Source organism: Ips typographus, linkage group LG3 (assembly GCF_016097725.1).
Source record: "Ips typographus isolate SLU linkage group LG3, UJ_Ityp_2.0, whole genome shotgun sequence".
NCBI classification, from domain to species: domain Eukaryota; kingdom Metazoa; phylum Arthropoda; class Insecta; order Coleoptera; family Curculionidae; genus Ips; species Ips typographus.
In genome coordinates this window covers 20096415-20113595 of record NC_138424.1, presented here as the reverse complement: position 1 = coordinate 20113595, position 17181 = coordinate 20096415, and the positions used below count along the sequence as shown (strand labels likewise).

Genomic DNA, 17181 nt, shown 5'->3' with positions numbered 1-17181 from the left:
TTGGAATCCTCACTAAATTTCCTATCCAATAACCTGAAAAAACACTACAAAATTTGGTACAGTCAGGGAGAAAAGCAGTGTCAAAATTTGAACTGCAAGGAATACAGTTTGAAAGGACAGTCAGGAACAAAATCGTCTATAAACCCACTTGGAGTGAGAAAATGACTGTTTTAGGCACATTTTTGGAATCCTCATTAAATTTCCTATCCGATAACCTGAAAAAACACTACAACATTTGGTACAGTCAGGGAAAAAAGCGGTGTCAAAGTTTGAACTGCAAGGAACACAGTTTGAAAGGACAGTAAGGAACAAAATCGCCTATAAAACCCACTTGGAGTGAGAAAATGACTGTTTTAAGCAAATTTTTGGAATCCTCACTAAATTTCCTATACAATAACCTGAAAAAACACTACAAAATTTGGTACAGTCAGGGAGAAAAGCGGTGTCAGAGTTTGAACTGCAAGGAACACAGTTTGAAAGGACAGTAAGGAACAAAATCGCCTATAAAACCCACTTGGAGTGAGAAAATGACGGTTTTAAGCACATTTTTGGAATCCTCATTAAATTTCCTATCTGATAACCTAAAAAAACATTACAAAATTTGGTACAGTCACGGAGAAAAGCAGTGTCAAAGTTTGAACTGCAAGGAACACAGTTGGAAAGGACAGTCAGGGAGAAAATAGTCTATAAAACCCACTTGGAGTGAGAAAATGACTATTTTAAGCATATTTTTGGAATCCTCACTAAATTTCCTATCCAATAACATGAAAAAACACTACAAAATTTGGTACAGTCACGGAGAAAAGCAGTGTCAACATTTGTCAGAAACACCACTATTTGTAATTTACCAGTAATTTACTGGTCAAATCTGGTAAAGTAAAATATTTACTTTACCGGTAATTTACCCATCACTACAATTAGGTTCTTTGTTAAATTAAACTATGAAGAACAAATCACCTTGTACACAACGTTAGTAAGCCTAAATGCTTGTGTAGTACAAATGGGTTCACTCTGTACGTAGTTTAGCTGACAAAATCTAAGTTAAAAGGTTCAAAAATATGCGGGTCTTGTTATTCAATTACGAAACGTTAAATAACACACAATGACCAGGTTTAGAGACAAATTTATATGGATGACGGTGTTTATTAGGAGAATTAAAACCTCAATTGGACGATATATGGGGCATTCCTCCAACCTGCATGTTTGGAAAATGCTCCTGTTGAAAGTTAGCAAATAGTTTGGGAATATTTTAAACAATGAAAAATAGTGTTTATAACGTCAACAACTAAAATAACTATATTATAAACCTTTTTACTGTTATGACAACAACAAGATTATACTGCACGGTTTGGTTTGATTCCAGAAAGTGGGTTTCTGGCATCGTCACTGCATATTTCTGTTCGATTTTGTCATCGTTGTTATTGTGATTTAACGGTAAAAACTCATTGATTGAATGATCGACTATCAGTTATTGCAGAAAATTGGAGCAATCCACTAAATAGTAGTAATAATAACTCTCCTTTTGCTGTTTTCTAAAATATTTAGAGGCTATAATGAACCCACTAATGGGTTATTAACAAAATGTAAAAAAAAAGTTTCGATTTTCTTTATTAGACTTGTCTAAGGCTTTTTACTGCTTACACCACCAAATCTTGCTGTGTATACTATACAATAAGGTATACTGAATTTTTGCTTATTGCATTTGAGCCCTTTTTCTCATTACCTTCATGTCTTGTATGGTTCAATATTGCAGTTTCTTAAAACTAGCAAAAAAAAATTTCCAATAAACACAACTTACGTTCAAGAAACGTTGTACTGAAACCTAACCTATTTTTAGGAAATTAGACAACGTTAAAATAAAGTAAAAAATGTCGCTTGAATTAACTTTGCAAACGATTGCATCAACTTATTAGGCAAATTATAGGTGCATAGTGTCTCAAAAATCTTGATTTTTGTATACACACTCTGTATAGTACTACATTTTGAGTGATTGGTGGTTCTCGTAGACCAAAAAATAAGCGAAATATGCTAATTTGGAACTACTTTTTGTTAAATATCTCAAAAACACGCAGAGTTGCAAAAAAAGTAGAAAAATACTCGAAATAGCTTTAATAACCTAAAATTAATAGTAAATATGGAATAAAATTTTTGTCAATGAGGTGGATGTTTTGTGTGAAGAAAAATGTACTTAAAATGGTATAAACAATTTATATTAGTCACAATAAAAATACTACTGACATGCAATACAGTTGATATGGTAAATTTGATAATTTTGCTGTTTTGTAAACTAATCTAAACCGTTATTAATATTCCCTGTTATTAGAGTGTAAAAAGATACTGAAATAAAGCAGACAAACAGTTGTTCCATTCCAGTAAGTGCAACTCGATATGATAAGCAGGCATTTAAATTGTGTTTGTGATGCACAATGACCTACAATATCAATTACAACTTCTGTGAGATACTGAACTTGTTGTAGACATGTTTTTATGTAAGATAAATTGCTCCAAAACACGATTTTTTCCAGTCGTGGGCAATGTTGCCATTTTTACCGTTAAAATTGTATATCTACCGTTTTTGTAGTTCTTCTACCCTTTTTAATTACGTTATTGCCATTATGTCGGTTGTGAAACTTTTTATATACTTTTTCAGCTTATTAAATATGAAATTTAATAAAGATTCTAAAAATGCGCTTAAAAAAGTCATATTCTTACTCCAAATTATTCCCTAAACCAACGTGATGTCTGTCACTATTGTCAGAATTGTCAAAATTTTACTAGAATTTGCAAGAATTACATTTTAACACAGTTTTCGAAACAAGACGATTTTCTGGAATTTAGTAGTTATTTTAGTTTTAGTCTAGCTAAATAGTCTTCTGAAATCACGTGACAACGTGAAGAAACGTTTTTCTTGCAGTATTTGACATAAAACGGGGTTTTTGAGATTTATGACAGTTATTTTGACAATTGTCACGTGGCCGTCTAGCTAAATAGTGTTCTACAATAACGTGACAACTGTCACTAACGTCAAAATTGTCAAACAATGCTCTAAAGTTGCAAAAATCAGTGTTTAGAAACGTTTTCTTGCAGTATTTGATATAAAACGTGTTTCTGAGATTTATGACAGTTATTTTGACAATTATCACGTGACTGTCTAACTAAATAGTGTTCTACGATCACTTGACAACTGTCACTAACGTTAAAACTGTGAAACTGTGCTCTAAAGTTGCAAAAATCATGGTTTAGAAACGTTTTCTTGCAGTATTTGATATAAAATGGGGTTTTGAGATTTATGACGATTATTTTGACAATTGTCACTTCATAGTCTAGCTAAATAGTCTTCTGAAATCACGTGACAAGTGCCACTAACGTCAAAACTGACGAACCATACTCTAAAGTTGCAAAAATCATGGTTTAGAAACGTTTTCTTGCAGTATTTGATATAAAATGGGGTTTTGAGATTTATGACGATTATTTTGACAATTGTCACTTCATAGTCTAGCTAAATAGTCTTCTGAAATCACGTGACAAGTGCCACTAACGTCAAAACTGACGAACCATACTCTAAAGTTGCAAAAATCATGGATTAGAAAGGTTTTCTTGCAGTACTTAATATAAAACGTGTTTTTGAGATTTATGACAGTTATTTTGACAATTGTCACGTGGCCGTCTAGCTAAATAGTGTTCTACAATAACGTGACAACTGTCACTAACGTCAAAATTATCAAACAATGCTCTAAAGTTGCAAAAATCAGTGTTTAGAAACGTTTTCTTGCAGTATTTGATATAAAACGCGTTTCTGATAATTATGACAGTTACTTTGACAATTATCACGTGACCCTCTAGCTAAATAGTGTTCTACAATCACTTGACAACTGTCACTAACGTTAAAACTGTCAAACTGTGCTCTAAAGTTGCAAACATCATGGTTTAGAAACGTTTTCTTGCAGTATTTGATATAAAACGTGTTTCTGATATTTATCACGGTTATTTTGACAATTGTCACTTCATAGTCTAGCTAAATAATCTTCTGAAATCACGTGACAACTGCCACTAAGGTCAAAACTGTCAAACCATGCTCTAAAGTTGCAAAAATAAGGATTTAGAAACGTTTTCTTGCAGTATTTGATATAAAACGCGTTTCTGAAAATTATGACAGTTATTTTGACAATTATCACGTGACCGTCTAGCTAAATAGTGTTCTACAATCACGTGACTACTGTCACTTACGTCAAAATTGTCAAACCATGCTCTAAAGTTGCAAAAATCAGGATTTAGAAACGTTTTCTTGCAGTATTTGATATAAAACGTGTTTCTGAAAATTATGACAGTTATTTTGACAATTATCACGTGACCGTCTAGCTAAATAGTGTTCTACAATCACGTGACTACTGTCACTTACGTCAAAATTGTCAAACCATGCTCTAAAGTTGCAAAAATCAGGGTTTAGAAACGTTTTCTTGCAGTATTCGATATACTATAAAGAGAGTTTTTGAGATTTATGATTTTTGACAATGGTCATGTGACTGCCTAGCTAAATTATCTTTTAAAACCACGTGATATCTGTCACTAATGTCAAAACTTAAAAAACAATTATTAAAAAAAAATGAAAAATTTGTATTTTTGAGGTACGGTTTTTATAGCAACAGTGATTAAAATTTTTGACGACTATTAAAAGACACCCTGTATAATAACCGTTTTTTGACTGATTATTCTACCGTCATTCAATATTTTGAGTTGGCAACACTGCTCATGGGTAAATAATTTGGCGCCTTCGAAAAAAGAAACAAATTTTTGGTTTGAAAGTTAACCAGTTAACACAATAATGATTGTAATATTTACAAGCTGTAATTCAATAGACGGAGCCATTAATAATAATTATGTTAAATCAGAACGAAGACATTGACCAGTACGTGCTTTCCACCGGAAATTACCCTTCTCTGACCGGATATACGGTACCATATGCCCTGTCTGACGTTGATTCTGGTAACATTAGCAGGAACACGCTTTGCATTTTTGCTGGGAATATTAAATATCCAACCGTTTGTCGCGGAAAAATTTAATTCAGTTTTTAATCCTTGTTAAAACGGTGGTTAAAAACAAGTTTGTCAAAAAGCTTGACTTTGACGCCCTCTAGCGGTCAAACTACCACATTAATGACCTTTTTTGAATACACCGTTGAAAAGCCTTTGGTCTGGACTATATTTTACCTTTAGTGACCTTTTGACGTAACTGTTCAAATAATTGAGTTCTTTTAGGTTAAAGTGGTAAAATCACTTTGAAGGTTTGTGAAGCTTGACTTTGATGCCCTCTAGTGGCCAAACGGTGCCACCGATTAACTTAAATGGGCATATTTTTGGAAAGCTTACGATCTGAGCTATTTTTTAATTTCAATCACTTTTGGTCGACAACTGTCAAATAAGCAAGTTAAGGACAATTTTTTGGAAAAAGTGACTGTATATGATTATAGTCCAGAAAGTCAATTTTCATAAATTTGGCTACTGTTCAACGTTTTGACATTGAAAATTAACTGGAGTAAGTGCAAATAGCCCAAAAAGTCAATTTTCATGAAATTTGACTGTTTTTCAACGTTTCGGCATTGAAAATTAGCTAGAATGAGTGCAAATAGTCCAGAAAGTAAATTTCCATGAAATTTGATTGTTTTTCAACGTTTTGGCATTGAAAATTAACTGGAGTAAGTGCAAATAGCCCAAAAAGTAAATTTTCATGAAATTTGACTGTTTTTCAACGTTTTGGCATTGAAAATTAACTAGAATGAGTGCAAATAGTCCAGAAAGTCAATTTCCATGAAATTTGATTGTTTTTCAACGTTTTGGCATTGAAAATTAACTAGAATAAGTGCAAATAGTCCAGAAAGTCAATTTCCATGAAATTTGATTGTTTTTCAACGTTTTGGCATTGAAAATTAACTAGAATGAGTGCAAATAGTCCAGAAAGTAAATTTTTATAAAACTTGACTGTTTTTCAACGTTTTGGCTTTGACAATTAGCTAGAATGAGTGCAAATAGTCCAGAAAGTCAATTTTCATGAAATTTCACTGTTTTTCAACGTTTTGACCATGAAAATTAACTGGAGTAAGTGCAAATAGCCCAAAAAGTCTCATCTTTCATGAAATTTGACTGTTTTTCAACGTTTCGGCATTGAAAATTAGCTAGAATGAGTGCAAATAGTCCAGAAAGTAAATTTCCATGAAATTTGATTGTTTTTCAACGTTTTGGCATTGAAAATTAACTGGAGTAAGTGCAAATAGCCCAAAAAGTAAATTTTCATGAAATTTGACTGTTTTTCAACGTTTTGGCATTGAAAATTAACTAGAATGAGTGCAAATAGTCCAGAAAGTCAATTTCCATGAAATTTGATTGTTTTTCAACGTTTTGGCATTGAAAATTAACGAGAATAAGTGCAAATAGTCCAGAAAGTCAATTTCCATGAAATTTGATTGTTTTTCAACGTTTTGGCATTGAAAATTAACTAGAATGAGTGCAAATAGTCCAGAAAGTAAATTTTTATAAAACTTGACTGTTTTTCAACGTTTTGGCTTTGACAATTAGCTAGAATGAGTGCAAATAGTCCAGAAAGTCAATTTTCATGAAATTTCACTGTTTTTCAACGTTTTGACCATGAAAATTAACTGGAGTAAGTGCAAATAGCCCAAAAAGTCTCATCTTTCATGAAATTTGACTGTTTTTCAACGTTTCGGCATTGAAAATTAGCTAGAATGAGTGCAAATAGTCCAGAAAGTAAATTTCCATGAAATTTTATTGTTTTTCAACGTTTTGGCATTGAAAATTAACTGGAGTAAGTGCAAATAGCCCAAAAAGTCAATTTTCATGAAATTTGACTGTTTTTCAACGTTTTGGCATTGAAAATTAACTAGAATGAGTGCAAATAGTCCAGAAAGTCAATTTCCATGAAATTTGATTGTTTTTCAACGTTTTGGCATTGAAAATTAACTAGAATAAGTGCAAATAGTCCAGAAAGTCAATTTCCATGAAATTTGATTGTTTTTCAACGTTTTGGCATTGAAAATTAACTAGAATAAGTGCAAATAGTCCAGAAAGTCAATTTCCATGAAATTTGATTGTTTTTCAACGTTTTGGCATTGAAAATTAACTAGAATGAGTGCAAATAGTCCAGAAAGTAAATTTTTATAAAACTTGACTGTTTTTCAACGTTTTGGCTTTGACAATTAGCTAGAATGAGTGCAAATAGTCCAGAAAGTCAATTTTCATGAAATTTCACTGTTTTTCAACGTTTTGACCATGAAAATTAACTGGAGTAAGTGCAAATAGCCCAAAAAGTCTCATCTTTCATGAAATTTGACTGTTTTTCAACGTTTCGGCATTGAAAATTAGCTAGAATGAGTGCAAATAGTCCAGAAAGTAAATTTCCATGAAATTTGATTGTTTTTCAACGTTTTGGCATTGAAAATTAACTGGAGTAAGTGCAAATAGCCCAAAAAGTCAATTTTCATGAAATTTGACTGTTTTTCAACGTTTTGGCATTGAAAATTAACTAGAATGAGTGCAAATAGTCCAGAAAGTCAATTTCCATGAAATTTGATTGTTTTTCAACGTTTTGGCATTGAAAATTAACTAGAATAAGTGCAAATAGTCCAGAAAGTCAATTTCCATGAAATTTGATTGTTTTTCAACGTTTTGGCATTGAAAATTAACTAGAATGAGTGCAAATAGTCCAGAAAGTAAATTTTTATAAAACTTGACTGTTTTTCAACGTTTTGGCCTTGAAAATTAACTAGAATGAGTGCAAATAGTCTACATAGTCAATTTTCATGAAATTTGACTGTTTTTCAATGTTTTGGCCTAAAAAATTAACTAGAATGAGTGCAAATAGTCCAGAAAGTCAATTTTCATTAAATTTGACAGGTTTTTCAACGTTTTGACCTTGAAAATGAACTAGAATGTCTGCAAATGGTCTAGTAAGTCAATTTTCATTAAATTTTACTATTTTTCAAGGTTTTGGTCTTGAAAATTAACTAGAATGAGTGCAAATAGTCTACATAGTCAATTTTCATCAAATTTGACTGTTTTTTAATATTTTGGACTTAAAAATTGACTAGAATGAGTGCAAATAGTTTAGAAAGTTAATTTTCATAAAATTTGATTGTTTCTCAACGTTTTGGCATTGAAAATTAATTAGAATGAGTGCAATTAGTCCAGAAAGTAAACTTTCAAGAAATTTGACTGTTTTTCAACGTCTTGGCCTTGAAAATTAACTATAATGAGAGCAAATAGTCTAGTAAGTCAATTTCCATGAAATTTGACTGTTTTTCAACGTTTTGGCTTTGAAAATTAGCTAGAATGACTGCAAATTTTCCAGCAATTTTCGTACTTTAGTGTAATAGTAAATAGTATCAGTGTAATAAATTAAAATTTAATAATCTAGTTTGGTAAATAATCTATAATCATACATTTTTAGGTAAACAAAACAGAAATGATAAACTTGTGCCCTTTTAACTTGGAAGTTACACTTTTACAACTTTGTACAGGACAGGAAAGTGCAATTTCCGAAAAGATAATGATCAATTAAAGTGAAGAATGGCCTCGGCGGAAGCACGCGTGTGCTGACATCCGGTGGCACGTGCCCCCCCTTGGTTGGTACCGCGGTACCATCTTCGTCTGAATAAAATGCGGTACCTCAAATCCGTTACTACGGAATTACGCTTTTTTTGCGTTTCTTTATTTCTATGAAGAGTTAATGAAGACTAATAAACTAACATTTTCAGTTTTTTTTTTACTTTTCGTACAACGGTTATGTGAGTAAAACGCGTCTAGACTATTTTGGTTCCACCAGCAACAGATGGTTCCGTTAATATAGTAAATCACCTAACCGAAACGAGTAGGGTGGGGTCAACTATTTACCATTAAAAAGTGAAATTTTCAATTTTTGGAAGGCAACCAACCTTCCATTATCAACGTCACGTGACGTGTATTTTGCAATTTTAGATATTACAACTCTAATAATTTTTTTTTTTTTTTTACGCTTTCAATTGTTTTTTATGGTCACGTGACTGTTTTGACAGGTGTCAACTAAAATTGCATTATCAAAATTGCGTGACGCGTCTCTTACAACCACTCTCTAAATATTATAATTTAGCAAATTTTCATCGTTAAAATTAAATTTTAAAAGTCACGTGAGTGTTTTTGACAGGTGTCAAGCTGAAAATTGCGTTATCAAACTCACGTGACAAGTATTTTACAAATTCAGCTATTACAACTCTCCAAAGTTAATTTAGGAAATTTTCACGCTTTAAACTATTTTTATGGTCACGTGACTGTTTTGACATGTGTCAACTGGCCTTTGCAGTGTTGCAAGCTTTTTGGCAAGTCAATTGGATTATCACAGTCAGGTTTTTACAACTTGCATTTTTGCAATTGTCTAAATTTAATTCACCAAATTTTCCACGATTTTAAACTACATTTTACAAGTCACGTGACGTGAATTTTGACAGGTGTTGAAACAGTCTTTTCTGTTGGTCAATATTTCCTCCTTTTCTAAAATTTTACTTTTTTTTATTACAAAATTATCTTGTAGAAGAAATTAGGCAGATTACAAAATTGTTTTGAGCTTGTCTTTATCAGTCTATTTTTTCTCTTTATTTCGTTGAATACGAAATAATGTTATGTTGGTAATTTATAAATTAAAAAACGTTTTGATTTTCACTGCAAATAAACATAATAATTTGTAGTAAAGTACCGAAGAATAAAGCAAAATGATAAGTAAAAGGTCTCTAAACTATGCTTAACTAGCCGGAACCTGAAAGAAAACTGTATTTGTAGTATACAGAGTGTCTCAAATTCGTATTTCAGGGTAAAAATAGGAGCTGCAATAATAGTTAAATGATTAAATAACGTTTTATTGCTTAAAATAGTCATTTTCTCAATCCAAGTGGGTTTTATAGGCGATTTTATCACTGACTGTCCTTTCAAACTGGGTTCCTTGCAGTTCAAACTTTGACACCGCTTTTCTCCCTGATTGTACCAAATCTTGTAGTGTTTTTTTAGGTTATCGGATAGGAAATTTAATGAGGATTCCAAAAATGTGCTTAAAACAATCATTTTCTCACTCCAAGTGGATTTTATAGGCGATTTTATCACTGACTGTCCTTTCAAAATGGGTTCCTTGCAGTTCAAACTTTAACACCGCTTTTCTCCCTGACTGTACCAAATTTTGTAGTGTTTCTCAGGTTATCAGATAGGAAATTTAATGAAGATTCCAAAAATGTGCTTAAAACAATCATTTTCTCACTACAAGTGGGTTTTATAGGCGATTTTATCACTGACTGTCCTTTCAAACTGGGTTCATTGCAGTTCAAACTTTGACACCGCTTTTCTCCCTGACTGTACCAAATTTTGTAGTGTTTCTCAGGTTATCGGATAGGAAATTTAATGAGGATTCCAAAAATGTGCTGAAAACAGTCATTTTCTCATTCCAAGTGGATTTTATGGGCGATTTTATCACTGACTGTCCTTTCAAACTGGGTTCCTTGCAGTTCAAATTTTGACACCGCTTTTCTCCCTGACTGTACCAAATTTTGTAGTGTTTTTTTAGGTTATCGGATAGGAAATTTAATGAGGATTCCAAAAATGTGCTTAAAACAATCATTTTCTCACTCCAAGTGGATTTTATAGGCGATTTTATCACTGACTGTCCTTTCAAACTGGGTTCCTTGCAGTTCAAACTTTGACACCGCTTTTCTCCCTGATTGTACCAAATCTTGTAGTGTTTTTTTAGGTTATCGGATAGGAAATTTAATGAGGATTCCAAAAATGTGCTTAAAACATTCATTTTCTTACTCCAAGTGGGTTTTATAGGCGATTTCATCACCGACTGTCCTTTCAAACTGGGTTGCTTGCAGTTCAAATTTTGACACCGCTTTTCTCCCTGATTGTACCAAATCTTGTAGAGTTTTTTTAGGTTATCGGATAGGAAATTTAATGAGGATTCCAAAAATTGCTTAAAACAATCATTTTCTCACTCCAAGTGGATTTTATAGGCGATTTTACCACTGACTGTCCTTTCAAACTGGGTTCATTGCAGTTCAAACTTTGACACCGCTTTTCTCCCTGACTGTACCAAATTTTGTAGTGTTTCTCAGGTTATCGGATAGGAAATTTAATGAGGATTCCAAAAATGTGCTGAAAACAGTCATTTTCTCATTCCAAGTGGATTTTATAGGCGATTTTATCACTGACTGTCCTTTCAAACTGGGTTCCTTGCAGTTCAAACTTTGACACCGCTTTTCTCCCTGATTGTACCAAATCTTGAAGTGTTTTTTTAGGTTATCGGATAGGACATTTAATGAGGATTTCAAAAATGTGCTTAAAACAATCATTTTCTCACTCCAAGTGGATTTTATAGGCGATTTTATCACTGACTGTCCTTTCAAACTGGGTTCCTTGCAGTTCAAACTTTGACACCGCTTTTCTCCCTGATTGTACCAAATCTTGTAGTGTTTTTTTAGGTTATCGGATAGGAAATTTAATGAGGATTCCAAAAATGTGCTTAAAACAATAATTTTCTCACTCCAAGTGGGTTTTATTGGCGATTTTATCACTGACTGTCCTTTCAAAATGGGTTCCTTGCAGTTCAAACTTTGACACCGCTTTTCTCCCTGCTTGTACCAAATCTTGTAGTGTTTTTTTAGGTTATCGGATAGGAAATTTAATAAGGATTCCAAAAATGTGCTTAAAACAATCATTTACTTACTCCAAGTGGGTTTTACAAGCGATTTTATCCCTGACCTTTAAACCGTGTTCAAATTTCAGACCACCATTTCAACTGATTTGAAAATGTGTTGCACCAAACCAGTTTTTCCTAAAAAACTCGATAACAGTAAAAGTTACAAAAAAATTGCTTTACATCAAAAATGTTTCTAATCAACTCCTTAACCTAACACTGTAAGTTTGCAGGACCGTTTTTGCTTCCAGTATACAGGGTGTGCAAGGAAAGTGTGGTGGTTGAGTACTTTTGTTACCCTGTACGCAATTTTTGGGATAGAACTTTTTACTTTACAGCACTGAAAAGAGGAGCTCAAAACGGTTCTTTTAAGTGGTTGAACCACTCTGAACTCCCAATAATAACTGAGTTACAGGGTATTCAAATTTTAAACCACAATTTCAACTGATTTGAAAATTTGTTGCATCAAACCAGTTTTTTCGAAATAACTCAGAAACAGTAAAAGTTACGAAAAATTTACAGAGAATCAAAAATGTTTCTAATAAACTTCTTATCTAAACACCGTAAGTTTGCAGGACCGTTTTTGCTTCTAATATACAGGGTGTGCTTGAAAAGTATGGTGACTGGCTGTTTTTGGTCATCCTGTACGCAATTTTTCAGATAGGATTTTTTGCTCGACACCACTAGAAAAAGGAACTCAAGACGGTTAATTTGAGTGGTTAAACCTTCTTAAACTGTCAAAAATAACTGAGTTACAGGATAGTCAAATTTTAAACCACAATTTCAACTGATTTACAAATTTGTTGCATCAAACCAGTTTTTGCTAAATAACTAAAAAACGAGGAAAGTCACGGAAAATTTGAAGGAGCACAAAAATGTTCGTAAAGAACTGCTAAACTCATTCCTGGAAGTTTCACAGTCCGTCAGTGTCGCTATTACGGTATACAGGGGGTTCATAAAAAGGGGAGTGATTTATGACTTTTTAAATTAGTCCATGACACGAAATATATCACATTTCAAGTAAATGTCATATCCCATAAATTTACTGGTAAATTTTCCTGTCACAGTGAAGTTTACTTTTCCAATTTTACTTTACCTCACCGGTAAATAACCGGCCATGCCCTTTCTTTTAAAAACATTATTTTCTATAATGTACATTTTTCTCACTTCCCTGTATGTAATTAGAAAAACTGAAATAGCCATTTAATGTAGTTTAAAGAATCCAAAAATGACCACAAAATTTTAAAATTATTATTTTTTTAAATTTCTTAATATTTTATTTTAGTTTATTGTAAAATTGTAAAACATGTCTTATAATCTACCATCATTTGTTTATGGCTATGATTCCAGAGTTATAATTAATGAATGGTCCTTTCTATAATTTTTTTTATCAATATACAAGGTTTGTCAAAAAAGAAATTTCGAATTTATTTTTATTTTTTAAAAATTTTTGCAGAATTTTGAGCACATTCCGTAAATAGTTAAATATACCGGGTGGTCCATTAGAAAAAACACCACAATTGGCTGTAGTTCTTCTATTTGAAGGTTAGGAATATTTTGGTTTTGGTACTAATTTTTGGATTCAACTTTTTAAACCACATCAAATATAATAATCTTTAATTACATACAGGGAAGCTCAAAAAGGGGGTCAGTCCCCAGTGAAAGAATCTGTACTTTTGTCGTTATTATTATTAATAAGTTTTAAAAGTTGAAAAAGGCGCCCTTTTTAGGCATTTTTGTTAGTTAGATTTTGCCGCCATAATAAAAAATTTCACCCCATTTAACCGATTCTCTTTTTCTCATGATTACTAAGTACTCTATATGTTAGAACTAAGCAGTTTGAAACACACTGTATTAAAAAAAGGTCAGTTTTTTAATACAGTGTGTTTCAAACTGCTTAGTTCTAACAGTTCTAACTTGAAATTTTCCAAAAACAGTTTACTCACCATATGAAACAATCCAAAAAACCAGCGCAACCCAAACAAACTGCAAATTATTAATCCTACTCATTGTTGCATTGCTTAAATGTACGCACTAAATCACTAACAAAAATAACGAAAACTTGACAAAATTTCGGGAAAAGTAGCGCAAAACGTTCGTTCAACACGAGCGCCACAACAAGGACTAAAATGTGGCTATTTTAAAATTTACGCCAGGCTTCCGATAAAAATTGTTCATGCATGTAGCCAGGAATTTATGATAAAAAGCTCCGGTTCTCTCAGCCATTTTCTGTACAAGTACCGAGTACTGTCAACGAAAGGGATTGAAAGCTCCGAGCGACCCTAAAGGGTTTTCAAATAAGGACTGACGACCGTTATACGAAGGGGTAGTTAAATATTCTATGAATTTAATAACACCTGTTGTGCAACTGTTTTTCATTAAACAAGACAACATTTATTAACAAAATATTTTTTTTTTTAAATATACAGTGTGGTCCAGTTTTAAATGTCAATAATTCCCCATTCGATAAAGCACTATACAGGGTGATTCCAAAGTTGGTGCTTTCCTTTCACCTACGAATAGGGCTTTAAAAAATACGTTTTTTTTTTTCCTTTGACGGTTTTTCGAAATATGAACAATAACGAAGATACAGGGTGTCAAAGTTTTACTGAAAAAAAAACAAAATAAAAAATAACTTAAATTTAATTTTAACTAACTACAGGTTATTCCTTTTCAACAGACATAAACCAAAACAAAAGATTTCAGCCGCATTTGAAGTAATTTTTAATAATTTGACATTTTAAATTAAAACAGCATTTAATTTTAGGCACGCATTAAGACGGTTTTTATTTTTTTACTGGGAAATGGTGCGTCGTAGCAAAAAATAATAAAAGGTGTTTTATTTTTAGAATTGAACAGGGAATTCAATAATAAATTTTATTTTGAAAAAAACCAGTAGGGTAATATTTTTTTTTTTTGAAAATGTTTTCAAAAAAATTATACGCACGCCACTGGTAAACGCAAGAAAATTGTTGTTTCTTGGAAAATTTTCTTTCCACGTAGCTATTGACCTACAAAATTTTGTTTAATTATTTCAAGTGGTTTGGCCAAAATCATTAAATTATTATTTTTTCAGTACAACTTTGACATTCTGTATCTTCGGTATTATTCATATTTCGAAAAAGCGTCAAAGGAAAAAAAACCTTATTTTTTGAAGCCCTATTCGCAGGTGAAAGGAAAGCACCAACTTTGGAATCACCCTGTATAGGGTAAAATTTAAAGGGCTACAAACTGGTGTATTGAACCACCCTGTAACTGTAAAAATAACAGAGTTATGGGCTGTCAAAGTGAAAACTGTCAAATTCAAACTTTACAGCAAATAACTCAGATTTTACAGTAAATAATAAGTTATTCGACATTTTAGGTAAAAACGCTATACAAGGTGGTCAAAAGAAAATTTCAAAGGCTACAGATTGGTATATTGAACCACCCTGTCAAAATAACACACTTATTGGCTGTCAAAGTGAAAACTGTCAAATTCAACTTTTACAGCAAACAATTCAGTTTTATCAGTAAATAACTCAGTTTTTCGACGTTTTAGGTAAAAACGCTATACAGGGTTGTTAAAAGATAATTTAAAGGCCTACAAATTGGTATATTGAACCACCCTGTAACTGTCAAAATAACACAGTTATAGGCTGTCAAAGTGAAAACTGTCAAATTCAAACTTTACAACAAACAATTCAGTTTTAACAGTAAATTACTCAGTTATTCGACATTTTAGGTAAAAACGCTATACAAGGTGATCAAAAGAAAATTTCGAGGGCTACAAATTGGTATATTGAACCACCGTGTAATTATCAAAATAACCGAGTTATTGACAATACTATGTAGAAGTTTACAGGGTGATTCATTGAATTTTTAACATTCTTGTAACTTGTTTACGAAAGCGTAGAAGGGCCACAAACATTTTTTTTTCTTAAATTCCGATTTCGAACTCTGAATTTAGTTAAATTCTGACTTTGAACTCGAAATTTACTTACCCTCCGACTTTGAACTCGGAATTTAGTTAAATTCCGACTTCAAACTCGGAATTTAGTTAAATTTTGATTAAATCCCGACTTCGAACTCGGAATTTAGTTAAATTCCGACTTCGAACTCAGAATTTACATTGTCACATTGCAAAAGCTTTTTCAAACCAAATTAGACAACATTTTTCAGTTTGGCAACATTGCAAACATTCTTCGAAGCAAATTAGTAAAATTTGTTAACTTTGGCTACATTGCAAACACACTTCAAAGAAATTAGTCGGACTTGTCAGTTTGATTACATTACAAACACTCTTCGAACCAAAATTGTAGAATTTGTTAGTTTGACAACATTGCAAGGACACTTTTGAACCAAATTACCAAATTTGGTCAGCTAGGCAACATTGCCAACAGTCATCGATCTTAATTAGGAGAGTTTGTTAATTTGGTAACATTGCAAGCAAACACACTTCAAAGAAATTAGTTGAACTTGTCAGTTTGGACAGATTGGAAACACTCTTTAAACCAAAATTGTAGAATTTGTCAGTTTGATAACATTGCATATACTCTTCAAACCAAATTAGTAAAATTAGTCAGTTTGGCAACATTGCAAACACTCTTTCATCTTAATTAGTAGAATTTGTTGAATTGTCAACATTGCAAAAACACTCTTCGAACCAAAATAGTAGAATTTGTCAGTTTGACAACATTGCAACTAAATTCCGAGTTTGAAGTCGGAATTTAGTTAATTTCTGAGTTTGAAGTAAAAATTTAAGAAAAATAACGTCTGTGTCCCTTCTACGATAATCCATCAGTATACAGGGTGTCCCAAATTTGCCCAACAAACCAAACTTATAATTTTTCAAATGGGATGACAAATTTTTTATTCGATTTTTGGAATTTACGTCAAATTCCGGGTCTACTTGATGTAAAATGTTTATATCGTTATTCAATTGTTTTTCCTCTCGCCTTACGTTGACCACCCCCTTCGAAAGCAGAAATTCCCAATTTGAGCGAAATTTTGGTGCACTTGTCCAGAATATCGTCCATAACTCGCTTATTTGAAACACCCTGTATAAACACACCGTATAACAAAAAAAATCTAATGAATGGGGCTATCACGTGACGTTGAGCGGGTATGGCTAAGTTGCCGCGTTTAACCGCTAGAAGGCGTCAAATTTGACTCTCGTTTTTTGCTGTTTTTGCTCAATATCTCAGGATCGTTTCAGGTTAGCGGTCTGAAATTTTTAAAACAAATGCACCTCGATTGGATGCAACTTTTACCTTCTATACACTTTTTCGGTATCATGCACTGTTTGACCTTGAAAAATTAAAAACTAGAATTGTCAAGAAATTTCTAGGGTGATACCTTCCGATTTTTCAGAAATTTTTTTATTTTCAAAATTTACTTCAACTCTCTAAAAACCTTCAGGTTAATAGTCAGAAAACGACGTAAAGTGTCATTTGTCAAAAATGACTTTGATTGAGCAAAATC

The 17181-nt window shown here is 32.3% G+C and overlaps 1 protein-coding gene across 3 annotated transcripts in view; it reads right to left on the bottom strand.

Annotated features, from left to right (window-relative positions):
- The window catches only part of LOC145726137 (uncharacterized), a 30196-nt gene extending 16341 nt beyond the window's left edge, over positions 1-13855 (bottom strand). For all 3 annotated transcript variants that reach the window (XR_014177491.1, XR_014177492.1, XM_081975109.1), the window contains exon 1: positions 13665-13855. Coding sequence is in view for 1 of the 3 variants with exons in the window: in XM_081975109.1 (XP_081831235.1) it covers positions 13665-13728 (64 nt within the window). In the remaining 2 variants the exon portion in view is untranslated. The remainder of the gene's footprint in view (positions 1-13664) is intronic.
- Positions 13856-17181: the final 3326 nt, after the last annotated feature.